Source organism: Cyprinodon tularosa, unplaced genomic scaffold (genome assembly GCF_016077235.1).
Source record: "Cyprinodon tularosa strain WSP-4 unplaced genomic scaffold, ASM1607723v1 ctg13, whole genome shotgun sequence".
Classification (NCBI taxonomy): Eukaryota; Metazoa; Chordata; class Actinopteri; order Cyprinodontiformes; family Cyprinodontidae; genus Cyprinodon; species Cyprinodon tularosa.
In genome coordinates, this window is record NW_024038114.1 from 1,504,284 (window position 1) to 1,519,701 (window position 15,418).

A 15,418-nucleotide genomic window follows, 5' to 3' on the forward strand; every position below is an offset into this window, starting at 1 on the left:
AAAGACCTTTGTAATTAAGCAACAAACTGCTTTTTTGCTTGATTTTTTAAAAATCCACAGAATGTTATTATTGTTACTATTAGAATGTTACTATTAGGAATATGAATGACTCTTTTTGTTGCATCCTTTCAAAATGGGTAATCTTCAACAAAAAAGCAAAAAGCTTGCATTTTCAATTCTAATGGTTTTGCCTGCAGTGGAAGAGTTTGGGGGAAGATAATTATATTTTCTGTGGTGCAGAAATGTCAGCCGCTGCAAAATAAATACCCACAAGACCTCATGTGATTAAACAGAAGATTGTGAGAGCTTCTGTGTATCATTCTCCAACAGAGAAGGGAGGAAGAAAAAACCGGGGCAACTATAAATAGCATCTTAGTGATGAGGGAGAGAGGAGATGCCACAGTGACAGAGAGGATCGAGAGGTGATGCAGAAACCAGATACCAAAGATTTCCTTCACAAACCAGAATTATTTTATTCGTTACTCAAACAACTGAAATCGGAAACAACCAATGCATGTGCAACACAGCCAAGAACATGAGGATGATAAACCCCCTACATGTACACAAGGTAGTTTTTGGCTCTTTAAACAAGCAAATCCCTTAAAAACTTAAGATAATGACAGAAACAGGGGATCATCTTGGTGCTGTAGCACAAACAGCTGCAGTTATTGTAAAGCACATGGAGAGTCGCAGCCTAATGCCACATAATAGAAGTCTCTATATTCAGCAGACACACACTCACTGCCAGAGCCTTCTGCACAATAATACTAAACAGCACTGTGCCTCAATTACGCTGGAACACTAAATATCATCGTATAATTAAAGGGCCTGAATTTATCAAACAGAAAAATTTGTATTTGCATTAAGAAATACATTTACACCTGTTCACTACAACTTTGATAAGTATGTTTTATATCATTTTTTGACATTTATTGTTTGTTATTCTATTTGGCCTTGTTTCAGACAGTGACACCGTTGCTAAGCTATTGTAGCTCCAACTGTTAGCCTTGCACCAGCCAGTCTTCTATGAAAAAAAGTAATGAAATAAATCTGCAAGCTCTAATATGCTGACCATAAGATACCACACATCTTCAATATGTAGAAAGCTAAAAACAAACAAAGAGGTGAAATAAGGCAAGGTAAAAATCTGTTCTGAGAGTGTAAGGCCAGCCATGCGCCATTTCCAGGCTTGTAACGAAAGCTAACATGTATAACCTCAATTTAAGACGGAGCTTTTCTTTTTGGTTGGGTTTTTCTTATGTTCAAAGAAAAATATTCTACAGATTTGAAATGCACTTATGTTAAAGAATAGAGACATTTCAGGTGCAAGAGCTTTGAAGTGGATGTTGTCAATTTGTGCAGACTGAATTTCAATGTTAAACTTGAAAAAACAGTTTCTAATCTAGATGAATCTAGATGATAACATTTTATTTAGGGGGGGGAAGTCAACTTTTTGTTTATTTCTTAATTTATTAGACTTCTTAGCATTCTTAAACTGTTAGCTCCAGTAAAACGGTCTGCCATGTTTGACGGTTGCCTCGTAGATCATTTAAAAACTGACCCATAAAATCTACGCAGATATTAGGTATACAGTGCTTTGAAAATATTTTTTCTCCTTCCATGTCTTTTGTTATCCCCTATTATTGCATTTAAATATTTCTGCAAGATATACATTTTAGGTATAAAACAAATCTTCTAATTGTTTCATTCCATTTTAAAGGGGGAAAGAGCTTTTCAAATCAATTTAGCCATATATGAAAAGGCAACAAAACCTATTACCTGGTTATTTTACATCTGGATACAGATGAGCATTAGGGCCATTTTACAAAACCAAAAACAAAACGACCAATCAAGAAAAAAAAAGGTTATTTAATTATGACTTTATTTTCAGATTTCAGACTTAAATCTCAGAATTAAAAGTCAAAATAATTAGAAGTATACCAACAAAGCCCAGGGTTGTCACTTTGATAAGGGAGGAATATAAAAAATAGTCATAATTCTATGAGAATAATTTGGATTAAAATCAGAAATAAAATAAAAAGTCAGAGTTCTGAAAATAAAGTCTGATATCAAAATCATTTTTGGCTTTCTCTTGTAACTTTTTTTTTAATGGCCCTAATCCTCTTCCATACCTGGTAGCAACAGCTGCCAACAAGGTTTATAATAACTGGAAATTAGTAAAATGTTATATTCAGTTAAAAACATTTTTCAGTCAAACCAAGTGCTGATTACTGCCTGACCTGTTGAATCAGGAAAGCACATTAATAGCCGCCTGACAGCATGAAGCAGTCTTAAGAGTCACTGCTGATTCTGTGTAATTGAATCTTTAGCTGAAATTAGTGTGTTAAAAATTTTATCTGTGTAGAGTTCATTCTTTAAAAGGAAAAACGGGTCCAGAATAGCTGCCTTTTTCCAGGAATAAAGGCTGCAAATGTGATAGTCATTAGATATATCTCCCTTAAAATCTGAGTAAAAATATGTTGTTCTGGACATTTCTTAGAAGAGAGGCACATTTTTTTTTAAGTGATTGGAAAGTAAAACAAATTAGTAGTTTGTTAGACAACCTCAAACTGTGAAAATGCTAGATGAGACTTCAACTTATGGGGATATTTCTTATTATGGCATCCACCTTATGCATTACATATTAGGGATAAATAATATGTTCTAATATTTTTAAGAGGTCCTGTTGCCTAATTTTGCAAGGGAACCACCAATTTAAGGAAATTTTAAGGCTGACATTTTAAAAAATACTTTCTTTTTTTTTTTTTTTTTAACCAGAAATATTGAGGATGAATTTAGACCAATCAGGTGCCAGACGTTTGTCAACTCCGTGCAGATGGGAGGCAGTTCTTCCTGTCTTTTGGTAGATGTATGAACAAATGTATTTTTTATTTTCAATAGAACGGGTCTAAATTATGATACATTTTCATAAGTGAAAATAAAAAATATAAAAAAAATCTTTAAGTGCAACTCACTTTTGCCATTATTACAAACATTTGTGGTTTCACTATGATGAAATGAGGAGAAGCTGTTTTCTAACCGACATGAGCCAGTGATTAGAGATTAAAAAAGAAAAAAGTCTAAAGCAATAAAGATGCTGAGTATATTAATCTACTGTAAGAAGTAGTTGATTTTTCTAACCATATTGGAAAGAACAAACTACTTACACGACTCCTAGGGATAAAAAATAAGTTCTACATAAACTCACAACTTATTTTATAAAAGAATAACTCTTCCTTTTTAAAGAATTACTTTACACCTAAAGGGTAAATCCTTGTTTCTGATTAATAAATGAAGGCCCAGTTGTACCCAAATATACAAAATATAACACATAGGCATTAATAATACTGTTAATTACAAACCACAGCATATATCTTTTTAAATACTATCTGTAAATTTATAGAACTCTGTAATATTTTCTAAAGCATCTACATCAAAGGAAAAAGCAAAGATATGTCATAGGTCCATTGATCAGTAAATGGGGACTCACAGGGAGGGATATCGTTTTTCATAGAGCAGAAAGTGCTACAACACAATTTAGGCAATATTGTTTTTCTCTCTTTTACTGGAAACATTCAATTTCATAACCCCCTGAAACCTCAGATAAAAGTTCATACTGCGACTTCAAAGCCACGTTACTTCTCAGAGACAACAGCACAGCTGCTGTTCAGAGCTACATTGTAGGAACCAGATGCACACATCTATCCTTAATACTTAGGACAAATGGAAAACAAACTGAGGATGACATGCAGGGTTACGTTACCTCATATTTCTACTGCTGCACTAAGAACAGAGTCTTAGAGGGTAAAATAGCATAAGATCTGCCACAGAAAAATACTAATACTTGTCTACATTACTTGCAAAAAAGAATATCTGTAGATCTAATATGCATATTCTTCTTGACTAAGTCTCTCTATCTTTACAAGATTAGCTTGTTTACCATTTTGGAAAATACTGCATCGCAAAGCCATTGAATATTTTAGGAAATGCTCCCATCCGTTGCTGGCAACACAGGTACTTTTGCACTAAAAGCCCATTAGCCTAGATTTATATTCATCATGCACTATAAGATCTATAAATGTAAACAGCTGTGTCATTTTATCTGGATACTACAAAGTGCCATGTCATCATTATCACCACAAGGTATTAACATTAAGCCAATTAAGGTTATCAGATAGCTGGAAAAACTCACTATATACTACAGCAGAAGGGTCGTAATTAAATAATGAAGAATGTAAATCAAAAGCATATTATTTAAACAGAAAAGGTACAGTTTATATTGGAAGTTTTTTTATCCACTATTCATCATAGAAATTGATCAAATTTTTCTGACAGACGCTCACTTCACACCCAGCAAGCAGGTGTACAGAGCTATTAGAAAGTATTCACAGCCTCTCACTCTTTACTCTATATTTTGTTGTCTAAATCTAAACATAGATTAATGAACTTTTTTTTATCTACAAAAAGAAGATAATAATGGCAAACAAACATCAATTCAGACATTTTTCTGAATTTCTAAAGAAACTGCCCTTTGGTTTGACCACTGGCCCTCCTTGAGCTCCTTCTACATCTTGATTTGAGCAAACATGATAGCAGGAGCACACACGTCCTTACAAGGTCCTCCCCTTGACAGTGCTTATCAGAGCAGAAACTAAATAATGAAGACAAAGCAATCGCCTGGTGTCTCCTACACCAGGCTGTATGGGCAAAAATGAGGGGAAACAGAAAGAAAAAATGCATCAAAATACCCTGAAGAGCACAAGGTCTCCATTATACAGGAATGGAAGCTGTTTGGACGATTTTTTGACTTAGCCTCTAAACCAAACTCAGTAGTTAGTGCCAGTGAGGTGAATAAAAAAACTAAGAGTCACCTAAAGAGGTTGTGAACAATCAATAACGTTACTTCATTAATTAGGCCGCTATAGTGAAGTGGTGAGATAGGAAACACTTTATGTAAAGTCACATGACAGCAGGCATAACTTTGGCAAAAAAAAAAACACTTTGAAAACTACCAGGCTAAACAATGTTCTCTGGTCTGTTTAAAAAAAAATTTAAAAAATTTGCCTTGAGCTCCAAGCATCGTGACTGGATAAAAACAGGTGGCCTAGTGTTTAGGGCATAGAGCTTGGAATCCTGAGGTTGTGAGTTCGAAAACCTACTTCCACAGACTGCCAGTATGAGCAAAGACGATTAATGCTCCCTGGGCACCGCAAATGTCAGCCCACTGGTCCCCAAGGGGATGGGTTAAATGCAGAGAGTGAATTTCTTTGTGCTGTACTTGTGACGGTATGACAATAAAACACTGGAGTAAAAACGGGCCTTGCTCATTGGCTGGCTAACACCATCCAGAATATAGAGCATGGTGGTGAAAGCATCATGGTGTGGGGATGCTAATCTGCAGTAGTGCTGTGGACTAGGGTGAAAATTCATCTTCTAGCACAAATATAAAAAGCAAAAAGGTATATGGCTAATACCTTTACAACTTTATGCTTAAGTTTTTTCTATAAATGAAATAAATGTCTGAAAACATAATTTTTAAAACTGTCATTATTGGTTATTCGGTGTAGAAGTTTTAAAAATCAGAATCATACTTAACTTGATTTTTTTTTAATGAAGGGGTGTGAATACTTTCTGGTGATCTTAGATGTTTATATGTTTGGACAAATTTGTCTTCTAAAAGGACAAACTTGGGTTAAATATGCATCTTCAACAAACCTATTTATGCAGTTCACATAAGGGACAACCTAAGGTCCATCCAATCTGAAGCTCAATGTTCAACCCATTTCCTACCAGAATGGGTCCTCTGTTTAAATGTTGGCTGGATATCTGTAGGTATGAATGTCTACCGAGCAATTCTTCATCACAATTTAGAACCCTATAGCAAAAAAAAAAAAAAAAAAAAAAAAAAAAAAAAAAAAAAAACATTTCTAGAAAAGCGTGTTATACATATCAGATGTATTACACACGCTGCAGGGGCTACATGTGCATTTGTATATGTGAATAAATAAAGGTGGTGGGTCCACTGAAATAATAAACACAGTGACTTGTTTTTAATTTCAATGCATCAATGAAGGCTGCCTTAATTACCAGCAGACAAATAAATCATGAATACAAGAAGGCTTGTCTGCATCCTGGAGCTCCTACTTTTAATATGAAAGGAAATATGAAGTGGTCACTCTAGACCCATTTAAAAAACTGCTTGCTATTTTTGGTCATTAGTGGGTGTTTGATAGAAACAGGTTAGGTCTTTAAACTGTGTGGGTAGCTATACAGAAAGGGCCAACAAGCAGAAACGGTGCATTTTCCTCCTACTCCCCTCCTCACCAAATGATTGAGAGAAGTTAGCTAGATAATATTTAGACATAGTGGCTTCCCATCAGGGGATCAGGACCAGTTAGGGGTCCCAGTCGTCGTCGTGATGCTGCGAGGCTATGATGACTACCACGGTAAGGATGGTGCACAGCACAAGGGAGGCAATGCCCACGGCCAAGCTGATGAAGGAGAAGTTGCGAGCCTCTCGGGAGGCTATTTCCGCAGTCACCATGTCCCCTCGAGCTATTGCCATGCGCACCTGAGCAGTGAACAAAAAGAGAAGAAAAATGAGCAAACATGTTGCATAACGAGACGATTGCATGAGTGGGAGCCAGACAGACCCCGCATCACCATGTATGGATCGATTTCACTGCAGCGCAGGCTACATGTTCAGGAAGAGGCGGATGCACGCAACGCAAACAGTGCAGTGACACATACTGTACAGCTCGGACCAGCGCCTCCCTGCCCTGTCAGCTCAGCTCAGCTCAGAGCCAGCTGAGCGGGCCCAGAGGACAAAATCCATTCTGTCCCGTTGCACTGACAGTGGTGCAGTTACGTAACGTGGCATGTTGAGTGCATGTTGGTCAGCACGGTTTACCGTCACACACATAAGACAACAGGACTCATTAAGTGTGAGAAGAGCCACCAAGAGGACCTTTGACACGTTTGACGCCGCTGCACATGGCCTGCACACAAGCCATGCCGGAGAACAAAATTCATCCTCTCTAATCTCAGTCCAGGCAATCAGTTTTATGTTGAGGATTTTATGAAGATTATTCTAAAGCTATTTAATGATAACCTCTTCAGACTCAACAGTTGACTCTACCTGATGTTTCTCAGAGCTTTACTTATTTTATCTGCAGCTCTCTACAACTTTTGAATTTCTTTATTTGCATTCAACAAGCAGATCATTGGGTTCATGCTCCCAGAAATCGGGATCAATTTTAACAGATCCTGACTGCATCTGCTGGAGCTAATCAGGAGCAGAATTACCAAATATGGGAGGTCATAATTTGATGGGTGGGGTGATGTTTTATTATCATGCTATAGGGATATCCTGTAGGGTGAAGATATTGGAGTCTTGACGTCAGCTGGACAAAACATGGAAACAATCAAAGAATGTCTATATTTTCCATCTAAAACTCCCTAATCCATTTAATTTTTCTTTATGGGCTTTGCTTTGTGGCCTAAAATGTTTCACAAGCAGGAAATATCAAATTCACCAAACTGTTTTGGAAAACTGATTTATTTTTGAGGGTGAAATCATTCCAACATAAAACTACATCAAGAAAATGAGTTTTACCTTCACTGCCTTGATTATGGCAATTATGCCTGTAGGCCAGAAGCAGCATACAGTGGTGAGCACGGCGATGGGAAGGTAGTCATGAGGCGGCCGGCGGTCCATTAGGGTGATGCTGGGGGGCATCTGCATGGGGTGAATCTGACCTGGGGGGATCCCTGGGTGAGTTCCTCCCGCTGGCATGTAGGGTTGACCCTGAGCAGACGGGAACATAGAGGGGTTAGATGTTTAAATCAGAAGCTCAAACATGCTTTTATGCAAAAGAAAGACACTTTAGCTTTTTTTTTTTTTTTTCAAACAGCAAAGTCATTTTCACTTACCGATGGCTACATAAATCAGCTCTCATTTAAAACTTATAGCTATTGAATTACAACCTTCAAATTTTAATAAATGACTTTGTCCAAACTGTCTACCATTTGATGATATATCTGCCTCTTGCAGAGAGACATGTCCTCAGCTTAGTCTTTGAATTTCTAAACTGCATGTTTAAGCCTTATTGAGATTCTTGTGCAGCATACCCAGAAATGTAAAAATAGCCGAGGTTATTTCATGAGACTGCAGATAGCCTCCATGATGATCACGATGCATTGCAGATTCTCCCAATGTCAGGTTCTTAGGATTCAAATCACTTTATTCATGATATTTCTTGACTGATTTTAATTCTTCAAAAGTAATTATCTGTTCAATTAAAACACAACACAGCACATAAAGACTTTAAAAAAAATCACAGTAAACTGGGGTTAAACAAAGTGAGGCAGACCAAAATTAACCATCACTGTTATTATGGTTTATAAAATGAAACACGGCTCTGAGGCTGCCAATGCTGCAGCCCAGATGGTTCACTTTAAGGAATTTAAAGAGTCCTGAGACTCCCAAAAAATCTGTTTGCTGATTAAAAGAAGGATTAGATAAACTCAAGAAATCTAAACAAAAATATTACTGCTGAGAATATATATTTGCTATAATTTCCCAAGAGATAAAAGTAGTTGTCAGAAATTTATAAGTAGACTTGGTATTGGTGATCCAGACAGTTTTTGTTGTCACTATGCATTCACATTCCCTCCCTTCCTAAGTATGTTTTCACACACTGTGTCTAAAATCAGTCCACTGCAAAAGTATCTTAACTGTTATTAGATTATTTTTCTCTTAAAGAATAAAAAAAGAGAAATATTTAGGAACTATATTGTCTGGCTTTATTTTCTCATCAGTGATCACTTGTGCTGTAAATCTAAAACACCAGTAATCGTCATGTTATTGATAATGATAAAAAGTGCACCGTGCTTCATAAATGTGACATTAAACAGAGTTGCATCCAAAACAGACTTGATGGCATATTTAAACAGTTTCCAGTCAATGCAACACCTGGATTAGAGAAGCAAAGATTAAATAAGTGTCTATAACAGGATTTGTATGACTTCAGCATAACAGTATAAGATAATGAAAATATCTGTGTGGACACAGCAATCCTAAAGATCATAGATAAATTAAAACAAACACCCCATATTAATGAAACAGAGATCTAGTCACCCAGTAATTTCTAAACGTATGTAAATTTATAAATCTCAAGTTGTGTCAGACCCACCGACGCCATGGGATAGATGGGTACGTAGGCTGTGCAGGGCTGCAGCTGCAGGGGGTATCCCGGGTGGATGTATCCAACAGGAGGATGCGGCATGGTGCCGCCAGGGGCTTGGGTCTGAACCGTGTAGCCCTGTGTTGTCCCAGGGGGCCCAAATGGGCCACAGTGGAACTGTGTTTCTTGTAAGTATCCTTCAGAGCCCTGAGGAGGCGGTGGAGCCGGATAACCGGGCTGGGCGCCTGGAGCGGCGGCCATGTTGGGATGCTGCTGCATGTTGGGATCCTGAGGACCTGGGAGGTATGGGGGCGGCTGCATGGTCTGACGGCCAGAGTCGTCGATTCCTGAGAGGAGGAGAGATCACATAATCAGAAGAACAACATCAACACAATATAAGGGGCTTGAAAACAGCACATCCTATCTCAATTCTGTTATTTTCCACTTCAAGGAACATTTTCAAAGCCTGAGAGCCTCCACTCGAATTCATCTCTGCATTAATGATGACAGCGATTGACATTCAAACACCTCAGACAGAAGATGATGAAACAAATACCCCTTTCCTCTTTGTTTATCATCAGTCAGAAATGTGGCATTTCAGCCGTGGAGAAACTCGTCTGCTTTTTCTCACCTATGAGTTTCTTCTGTGTTCGTTAGATGTGTAAAATAACTGATAGGGTGTTGTGTTCTGGCAGCTCAGAGGGGGAGCAGAGATAATACTCCCTGACAGGGACATGGAGAAGAAAAAAAAGGGAGGAAAAACAGAGGTTGTTGTTGGCGGTACAGAAGACGAGCCAAGCAGCTGAGTGATGACGACTCACTCTTGCTCGGGGACCGTCCTTACGTAATGTTACAGAACTCGTCACAAGAAGGAAGCGGACCAGAAACAAACGAGGGGGTCACACCTAGATAAGGTTACAGCAGCTCGATGATGTCGAGAGAAATGTAGATGTCAGTGCTCATCTGTAACAGCAATCACAGAATTTTATTCCTGCGTCTCTCAGAATAAGAAGCGCTTCTCGTGAAGGAGAACAATGGACCAAACATTTATAACAAAATGTTATCCTTTTAGAAAAAAAAAATTCATTAATGAGGTTTATTTCCTGACTTATACTGCAAACCATCGCTCCAAGAAAACAAATATCTTTCAATCTCAAAGCCTTGTTAGACGACTTCTCTAAAATTATTCAAAGTCAGTCTTCAGACTTTATGAATAGTTAAGATTCTTTCTAAATGACGTTGGGAGCTTTTTCTGTGGCATCTCAAGGAGTTAGAATAGCAAGAAAAAGTTATTCATAGACTCCATACTTGTTCAAGCTTTCTTTCACATCCATTGCATCTGTATTGTAGACCCAATAGTGGCACCCATGAAAAATGTTACGTAATGCTTTTTCATCAAAGTCTATATTTTTGCTCAAAAAACACAACCAGTACCCTATGAAATGTGTACAACGGGTTTTGTTGCCAAGTCCTCCCTTTTATTTTTACTGGCATCCAGTTTCCAATATTTTCGTCGAAATTAATAGTTCTTTAAAATTCAAAACAACTGATGATTCTCATTGTCTGACACTGACTATGGAGGATCTCTGCTTATATCAGACATCAAAGACATTTTCCGAAGTAAAACTTCATTATTTCTGTTCTATACAAAATAATAGCATTATAAATGTCATGTCTGTAGCAGTTATAGCTTGAGCTAATAAAATCTAGCATCCTACAAAGTCTGGCAGCACATGAGTCATTGCTGAAAGTAGTTGCATTATGGTTTCTAATAATAGCTAATATTAAAGCAATATCTACAGAACTAGAAACACTCAGTACAGTATGTACTTCACATGATAACATTCTAAACTTGCCCATTTGGAGAAGCTCAAACCTTCCTTCAGACCCAAACCATATGTTTGTTTGCTTTTTTTACTTTTCTGAGATGCTTGAGGTCACAATAAATGGATAAATTCCAATCCTGGAAACCTAAGAACCTGAAGAAAATGTCAATTTTATTGATCCTGCCTGATATACCGATGCTATAATTAGGTTAAATGTCCCAGGTACATTTTGCAACCACCTAAAAGCTTCTGGCATAGTTATGTTTGCAATCAGAAATTATATAGGTTCTTCTACATAGTTGTCTTTCCCAGGTAGACCAACTGTTCTTCCAAGTATCTGCCAAATTAACACTCCCCTGGGGTAATAAAAAAAAAAAAAAATCCATAACAGATCCCCAGACGACATTGCCACCCCGCCACCACCCCTTTACAGGATAAAAATTACACAATGATAGCAACTATTAAACATCTCAATTTTAACAAAAAAGAAACATCTATTAGCAAATTAAACAAAACATTAACAAGAGCTGGAAAATGGAGGGTAGTGGTAATGCAAGCACTCCAAATGATCAAGACATGGTTCCTGAATGCAGAATTAATCTGCCAACACATGCCAATTTCTAGCAACACAAGAAAAAATATATATTGGCCAAAAATATTGTCCCTATCTCTAAACCTGACTTACAGCAAAACCAGCAGTTGATGCAGTAGTTCTACAGGGAATAATTGGTAAAGAAATCTATAGATTTCATCCTTTCCTGTGTTGTTTTATTCATAAAATCTAAGTGCTCTGACATGTGGAACACAAGCTTTAAAGAGAAACTTTATACGGTAAGTAGATGTGAATTGGGGAAAAACAAGAAAAAATAGAAATGGACACACTGAAGAGCTCTGATCATGTGCCTCATGTGACGTCAACAGCATGTGCACAAGGCAGCTTCTGTTTGGGGGGAGGTGATATATCGATTGAATAATGATTTTAAAAAAGACAGCAAAACAAATAGAGCAGCATACACTATTATGGTGCATTTTTCTATCAGAGACGAACTAAAGTGAATTTAATTGATTTTGCAGAAAAGTCTGGCGAACTGCTTAAAGCTGGCTACAGATATTTCTGATTCGGAGCTGAAAAATTCGGAGCTGAAAAGTTCCTTACAATATTGATATTATGTTATTTTGATAGATTTTTTAACAGACTGTGCTGCCTTCACAGTGATCCATTGGACAGCACAGACAAGTGGAGCTCAAAGAAGCAACCAAGAGGTCCACAGACTCTAGGAGAGGTGCAAAGATCCACAGCATGTGCACCACAAACCTTTCAAAAAGATGCTCTACATGCAAAGTGTTATGAATGCAGGAAAAACATTGTTTAACATCTCAAATTCACGGTCCTAATGGTGAAATATAGCAGTGGGGTTTCTTTTCTACAGTAGGGAATTGGTGGGGAAAAGGATAAAGTAAAATACAAGGCAATCCTTAAAGAACTATCCTGAAACTCAAAGCGTGGAGAGCTAGTCCTGCAAACTATTAGACATGCTATTTGCCCTGCACACCTGAATCAAAAGATTACACTACCTCAGTAACATGCAGTCAACCGATGCAGAGCGCTGCTAATGAGCTCCTATTGCAGTCAGGTGTGTTGAAGCAGAGTAACGGGTGGAAGATCAAATTCTAGCTCAGACCTAAATAAAATTGACTTAAAAAAAAAACACTGTTTAGTACATCACTGTCCTATGGATGAATCAAAAACAATTTTTTAAAATTCAGTACAAAATACAAATTTAACACATGCAAACATTATATAGAATTATTGATATATATAATCATGTTCTATGTATAATTTGTGCTTATATCTGACAAGAACAGGAATGTTCGAGCTTCTCTAAATGGGCAAATTCATAGCCTGTATTATTATTATGCAAAGTACCTACTATACTGAATGTTTTATATACTTAGTCTAAAGATGTAGCCCCTAAACACGTTCAACTGAAACTGCAGTGAAAAGTGGTTCTTATTCAAATGGGGCTGAATACAAATCACATTTTTTGATTTGAATTGTAATAAAAAGAAAAAATAAATGATTTCCCTCCAGTATTGCAGTCCTTTGTGTAAGGCTGCAGTGTTTAATGCCTCATCCTATGGTACAAGAATGATTAACCTTTTAAATCCAAACAATTTAGAGAGCAGTTTAACCTTTTAATCATGATTTTGGCTGCAGGGGGAAGCTGGAGTATCCAGAAAGTACATTACATGAAGGAGCCAAGGCCGCTCAATGTTCAACCCTGTTTGTGGTCCATTGGTGACAGAATGGGAAGAGGTTACAGGAAGGTTAGGAGGGGGTACATTGCATACTTCTATATTTTCCTCAGATATGCATCTTCTACCTGGTGTTGCTGCTGGATTGCTTTAGTTATTTTATTACATGGCTGCTGCTGTTCATCCTTTGTTTAAAGCTGCAGCCTCATCCACTGTATGATCTCAGAACTGTATCAATTTTCTTTCTTAACCCAGCTCCATTTCAACCAGAGTTTTACATTTAAATATTATTAAAGAAATACAGGGCTGCAGAGATGCATCTATTACAGTTTTTTAATTATTATTATTTTATTAATTCGTGAATATTTCATAGAGAAAGAAGCAAGTAAAAACGCGCAGAGGACACCCACATGATCATCAAACTGTGCGTAAGCAGGTGCGAAATTATGAGGAGAAATTAGAGAATAGAGCAAACCGAGATTGCATTTATTCCAACGCCACATTATGAGCGGTTTGTAAAAACAAGTGAGCTGAAAGATGTCGCTGGGGTGGGAATAAACCGAAGGCATCCTGATGGGGGCACTTTTAACAGTGATAATTGGAGGCCCTGCGGTGATTTTCTACCCCTCATGCTGCACCCACACAGCGGCGCATCCTCCTGCTGGATGCGGCGCACTGCGCGCACAATCCGGGCAAACCTCACAAACAAATGCGGCTCAGTCTTACCGTGTTTTTCCGACGACATGCCTCCAGATGTAATAAATGGCTCCTTTAAGTCCGATGTGTTTTACTCCAGCTGCTGGTAAACGCTAAAAAAAAAAAAAAAAAAAAGCCCCCCCACCTCCTTTCGATGATTTAGACTTATTTCTCCAAACGCGTTAAACCCATCTTCAGGATATCTTCATCCTAAAAAGACCTGGTTTTAAATAAACTTGAGGTTTCTAGTGTTTTTTTTTTTATTATTATTATTTTAAAGGATTTTTCATCCACAGCGCTCAGGATGCTTCTCTGGCTCCGTGTGACTGCTGCTCCGATAAGGTTTCAATTAATGAAACAAAACTACCCTCGTCTTAAAGCGACAGTCCAGATTGTGTGCTGGAACAGATCCAGGCCAGAGCACAAGTGATTAAAGAGCTGCACTTTGCAGTGGCGGTTCTAGATTAGATGTACAAAGGGGCCACGGTGGGGGGCCAGAGTTTCTTTATTGGACATAGAACAAAAGAATTACAAACACACACAAAAAAATAAAAAAACAGGGTAAACCCTTCATTTAATACAGTGGAATCCGTTTATAGTAACCCTATAAGCAGATTGATTACTATATCCAAATTTACCATTATTTTAGGTATTTTACATGCAGAATATCATCTAAACGCTATTTCTATGGTTTTTCAACGAGAAAAATGAAATGAAACAGATAGCTTACACATTTACTGAATTTTTCTACAGTACCATCAAAGTTTAATTACAGTATACTGCACTGTATGCAGACATAACTCTGGTAGCCTGGTGCCACTGTTGTATTTATTTATTTTTTTTAATTAGTCTGAAGTTTGAAACAAACGGTTTCATAGAACATGTAACTGCATAGTCTACAGAAAATTAAAGCCATTTTGTGTTACGGATTTGCTGCACAGCAATAAGAAATCACTTCACAAACTTATCCGTGGTTCCCTGGATCAGAGTGTTGTCCAACTTCCTTTTCAAAATGATGTAAAAGGTCAAAGCTTTTTAAACCAACATGCAGGAGACCAGTCTTTAAAATGCAAACTGTATTCCTCATCCCATCTCTGGAAGGGACAACAGTCTCCTTCCCCTCCTCGCTGCTTGCAGCACTGGTACCCGCACCAAAGCGCCCTTGTAGCTCCGTGATGTCCTCATCCGTCATGGGCTCTGACCCCGGAGTGCTGTCATGACTTTCGATCCACTTATTATTTTTGCACATTTACATTCATAAAATGGCCAAAAATGAACACTATAAGCGGAACTCTTGATTACTATAAACAAATTATTTAAACAGCATTTATATAGAAATGATTCTGTCCAAAGCCTGTTGAACACTAAGCGGTTGATTACTATATCCGTGACCACTATAAGCAGATTCCACTGTGTATATAAAGGTATAGTAGAGGCTGTCCTTTTTATCCAGTT

The 15,418-nt window shown here is 37.6% G+C and overlaps 1 protein-coding gene across 1 annotated transcript; it reads right to left on the bottom strand.

The window, feature by feature from the left end:
- Window positions 1-453: 453 nt before the first annotated feature.
- prrt1 (proline-rich transmembrane protein 1) lies at window positions 454-14,331 on the bottom strand. The gene is made up of 4 exons (XM_038277065.1): window positions 13,994-14,331; window positions 9,195-9,532; window positions 7,616-7,807; window positions 454-6,571 (listed from the first exon to the last, which is right to left on the bottom strand). Exons 1-4 carry the CDS (start codon window positions 14,010-14,012, stop codon window positions 6,395-6,397), a joined length of 726 nt encoding a protein of 241 aa, XP_038132993.1. The 5' UTR covers window positions 14,013-14,331; the 3' UTR covers window positions 454-6,394.
- Window positions 14,332-15,418: the final 1,087 nt, after the last annotated feature.

What these genes read in the sequence shown, in the direction of transcription:
- prrt1 (XM_038277065.1), bottom strand. An exon ending in CCATCTATCCCATGGCGTCG is followed by an intron (nt 7,808 to 9,194) that starts GTGGGTCTGACA and finishes CCGTCTGCTCAG; the next exon opens with GGTCAACCCTACATGCCAGC. An exon ending in CCATAATCAAGGCAGTGAAG is followed by an intron (nt 6,572 to 7,615) that starts GTAAAACTCATT and finishes TTCACTGCTCAG; the next exon opens with GTGCGCATGGCAATAGCTCG.